The 4,767-nt window shown below is 40.2% G+C and overlaps 1 protein-coding gene across 4 annotated transcripts in view; it reads left to right on the top strand.

The window, feature by feature from the left end:
• Nucleotides 1-4,767, top strand: part of RB1 (retinoblastoma 1) — a 191,125-nt gene that overhangs the window by 161,914 nt on the left and 24,444 nt on the right. For all 4 annotated transcript variants that reach the window (XM_006762735.2, XM_015563260.1, XM_015563259.1 and 1 more), the window contains one exon: nucleotides 3,331-3,476. In XM_006762735.2, coding sequence (XP_006762798.1) covers nucleotides 3,331-3,476 — 146 coding nt within the window. The remainder of the gene's footprint in view (nucleotides 1-3,330; nucleotides 3,477-4,767) is intronic.

Raw genomic sequence — 4,767 nt, 5'->3', positions numbered from 1 at the left:
TTTGTTAATCAGTATCACTCTAAACCACCGTGGGACATTCAGCCAATCAGACCATTCAATTACTGTGGTTGAATGGTCCTGACCTCATGAATATGAATAGAGGATGTACACAATAGAGCAGCATTTTTAATGACAATGAAACTGCCATGAGGGATGAAAGAAAGTGTGGATTTTAAAAAAATAATTAAAATTGCAATGAGAAAAATCATAATTAGCTGTGAGGATTACATATACTTGTTAAAACGTTCTTCACTTGCCTTTTGGACAAAGAGGCAGAGTGAGTCATTTTATACTTCCTTTCCTTTAGATATGGATGTCCCAATTGCTGGCAGCTGGACCTATCTTGAATTTAAATAATGTAAAGATCCATGTAAATATTTGGAAAACAGAAGCAGTGGATGAAAGTTCAGATGGGCTCTTGAACCATGTGTCACAAGGTTTAACTAGAAATATAAAACTTGAATGGTGTCCAATCAATATGTCATGGTTCAAAGGCGGTGCAATGTGAAGAGTGTCAGTCAAAACCCTCAGACACTGTGGGAAGGAAGAGACTATCAAATGTGTTATATTTACTTAGTTACTCCACTTTCATCCCTTCCAAAAGTGCTATGCTTTTGATTACAAAGATGCAAAAAATAGAACAAAGTGACATAAATTGTAATCACTTGAGAAAGATAGAAGAAATGCAAGAGCTGGGTCATAACTAAAAACATGGATGAAGTCAATGTATAAACATGCATACTATGAAATTTTACAAAGAGAGGGTTGGTATGATCTGAATTTATTCCTGGGGCCCCAAAGGTTACAAGGCTTGAATAAGGAAAGCAAAGTCATGAAGATATTCACTAATTAGTGTCCACTCTAAACACAGTCTCCTTGCTTAACCCTAGCATCTGTCTTCACCAGTTGAATCTTCTATCAATCTCTCCCTGATTGTTGCCATTGTACAATGCAAACATAGTTCATTGTATAGTGAACTTGTAAATTTTGAAAACTCAGCCCAGCCTGCACCCTCTCCAATCTGGGAACCCTTGGGGGATGTCCGACTGCTGGTTTAGGTCCGATCCCTATGGGCCTGCCAGCCTGCTTACCCCCAACTGCACCCCCTGCTGGCCTTCTCGCCCCCAACTGCCCTCTCTTGCTGGCCATGATCACCCCCAACTGGCCCCCCCTGCCGGCTTGCTTGCTCCCACTACCCCCCTTTGCCGGCCTGATTGCCCCCAACTGCCCTCCCCTGATGGCCTCATGGCCTCCAACTGCCCTCCCTGCCCAGTCGCCTGGAAGGTCTCCTGGTCTAATTAGCATATTACCCTTTTATTAGTGTAGACTAGAGGCCCAGTGCACAAATTCGTGCATGGATGGGGTCCCTTGGGGTGGCTGTGGGGATCAGGCCAAAACCCACAGTCCAACGCTACCTGCAGCTCCTACCTGTCGCTCCCGCTCATCCCAGCCCCACTGCGCCTGCAGTAGGCTTGTGCCCAATCAGTCTCGATCGGGAGAGGCTCGCGCCACCACTGCGGTTGCTCCCTGGTGGTCAGTGCACATCGTAGCAACCAGTTGACTGTCTGCTTCCTGGTGGTCAGTCACATCATAGTCAGCAGTTGAGCAGCCTTAGCATATAATTAGCATATTACCCTTTTATTAGTGTAGACTAGAGGCCCAGTGCACAAATTCGTGCATGGATGGGGTCCCTTGGGGTGGCTGTGGGGATCAGGCCAAAACTGGATCACCAACATCCCCCAAGGGGTCCTGGATTGTGAGAGGGTGCAGCCCAGGCCGAGGGACCCCACTGGTGCACAATTGGGGCCGGGGAGGGACGTGGCAGGTTGGCCAGCTGGGGAGGGACCACAGTAGGGCTCCAGCGCATGTCCAGCCCATCTTGCTCAGTCCCGATTGGCTGGACCCCAGCAGCAAGCTAACCTACCAGTCAGAGCATCTGCTCCCTGGTGGTCAGTGCACATCGTAGCAACCAGTTGACTGTCTGCTTCCTGGTGGTCAGTCACATCATAGTCAGCAGTTGAGCAGCCTTAGCATATAATTAGCATATTACTCTTTGATTGGTTGAACGGCTGACTGGATGACCAGACACAGCATATTAGGCTATTATATAGGAGAGTGAATTGAAGGGAATCCAACATTGATAATAGACTAGATCTGGTACTTATGAAATCATTATGATGGTGATTCCCTTTTCCTAGTGTATTAGTATATTGTATGCAGTAGAAACATCCATGATAAAGTACAAATCCTACTTCCTGCTCAGAATTATTTCTTAGCTACTAATGTAAAATTAGAAAGTAGACTTGGATTATCCTGTAAAATAAAGAGCAGTACATCAGTAGAATGTCAGAAATTGAGATTTGCCCTAGCCAGTTTTGCTTAGTGGATAGAGCATCGGCCTGTGGACCAAAGGGTCCTGGGTTTGATTTCGGTCAAGGGCATGTACCTTGGTTGCAGGCTCTTCCTCAGCCAGGGCCCTGGTTGGGGCTCATGCAGAAGGCAACCAGTTGATGTGTTTCTCTCACATCACTGTTTCTGTCTTTTCCTCCCTTTTCCACTCTCTAAAAATCAATGGAAAAATATCCTCATGTGAGGATTAACAAAAACATAAAAAGAAAAAGAAATTGAGATTTATGTCTGACATACAGGATGGGGAAAATTATGTTTATAGTTGTGAGTACACAAAACACAAGTTTATTCTTGTATTATTATTTACTTATTTTATTTTCCATGCAAACAACTATAAGCTTACTCTTGCTCCATCCTGTATTTAGTATACGGGTGTAAATCTGCCTTGATAATTTTATCTAAAGTATTAATTCATAGAAATCTGTATTAAATAATTTAGGTGGGTGTATATATGTGTACAGATATGAACCACAGTTATTAATGAGACATTTTTTAAGAGGAAAGAAAAATGACAATACTATTTTAGTATAATAACTTGTTATTTTAAGCTGGAGTCATTTTATGATCTCAATTCCACTATAATTATTAAAATTGAACATATATACTATGTATTTTTTTTTCAATATGGCAGTAATTACCTGGAAAAGCCATTTATTAAAGGGTTAGAAATGATAATGACAAAGTTAATTTTCCTATTAAGCTATATTTTTCATTATATATTTAAATGGCCTGCTCAAGGAATAACAGAACAACAGAATAAATATACAAGATGTGTTTGGATGCATGTGTACAACTGTGTGTGTGTGTATGTGTGTGTGTGAAAGAGAGAAGGAAGGAGGGAGGGAAGGTGGGAGAGGGGTGAGGGAGAGGGAGAGGTTTTTTGCAAACATATATGAAGACTTTTCCTTTGAATATATCTAGGTATCTTTCTCCTGTAAGATCCCCAAAGAAAAAAGGGTCAACTACACGTGTAAATTCTACTGCAAATGCAGAGGCACAAGTAACCTCAGCCTTCCAGACTCAGAAGCCATTGAAATCTACCTCCCTCTCACTCTTTTACAAAAAAGGTTAGTAGATGATTACTTTCAAGAGCATGGACTCTGAAACCAGCCTGAGTAGGTTCAAATCATGATTATTCTGTTTACTAGGTGTGACCTTGGGCACACTTAATATCTCTATGCCTCAGTTTCCTCATCTGTAACATACAAATGATAAGCTACCTTATAATTATAATAATTTACCTTATAGATTTTTTGAGAGAATTAAATGAATTAATACATAAAATGCTTGCAGCGGTGCCTAGCACATAGTGAGCACTCAGAAAAATGTTATTGTTGCTGCTGCTGCTATGATTTCAAATTTATGTCTGGAAATACTTGCTCCTGATATTGCTTTTGCTGTTCAGGTATGCATGTTCAGGTGTTCAGATGTATATGAGAGTACACAATGTGCTGTGCCCTAGTACAGGCACATTTCCTAATAACCAGCTTGAATAGCACTCTGATCATGTGTGTATGCTAGTACAGGGAGGGTGGTTTGTATGTCTGTGCATGTGTTTATACACACAAGTGTACACACCCTTGAGGCTCTTTAAAGGAAAGTGAAAGGCCAGATTTCTCTGTGTTAAATATTTTTTTCTGATTTATTAAAGTCAGAAATATTGTAAGACAGCCCTTACAAATGCAGTGGTCCCAAAGTGTAGCCCCCAACCAGCAGAGTCCAACTTACCTAGAAAGTTGTAGAAGTTAAAATGACCTACTTAATCAGAAACTCTAGGATGAAGCAAAAAAAACAAAATCTTGTTTTAACAAGCACTCTTGGCAAGTCTGATGCACACTAAAGTTTGAGAACCACTGGGATAAATTGTTAACTAAAATATTCTGATTACCTTATGCAAGTCTTTTAATGGTACATTTAAAACCAAGGGTATTCATATTTAAAGTAGATGGAGGAAAATTCAATTTCTTTTCTCCAACCCTGTATTTCAGTAGTATTTTTAATACAGTAATCTCTAAATAAAGTTTATATCACAGTCATGTTACCACTTAGTGGTACAAGTCTACCATTTTTTCAACAGAGTATGCTCCATTGGCATTTTATAGATAAATACACTTTGTATTTGTGTTTAGGATTGGAAAGTTTAAGACACTGAAAATTCATTTTTTAAAACAATGTTCCCTTTTGAATACCAATAGAATTTTTCACATCTCTGCTGAGTGGTTACCAACAGAACTGAAACAAACCCTATGTGGTTTGTATAATTTCATATTTTATGATCTTCTTTCTTTTACCTTCAACTCTGTCTCAATTTTATGCTGTAATAATCAATTCAGCAAGTATTATTTTACCTAGCACTAT

The sequence above is a fragment of the Myotis davidii genome, unplaced genomic scaffold (assembly GCF_000327345.1).
Source record: "Myotis davidii unplaced genomic scaffold, ASM32734v1 scaffold679, whole genome shotgun sequence".
Lineage (NCBI taxonomy): Eukaryota > Metazoa > Chordata > Mammalia > Chiroptera > Vespertilionidae > Myotis > Myotis davidii.
This window is presented reverse-complemented; position numbering and strand designations above follow the sequence as displayed.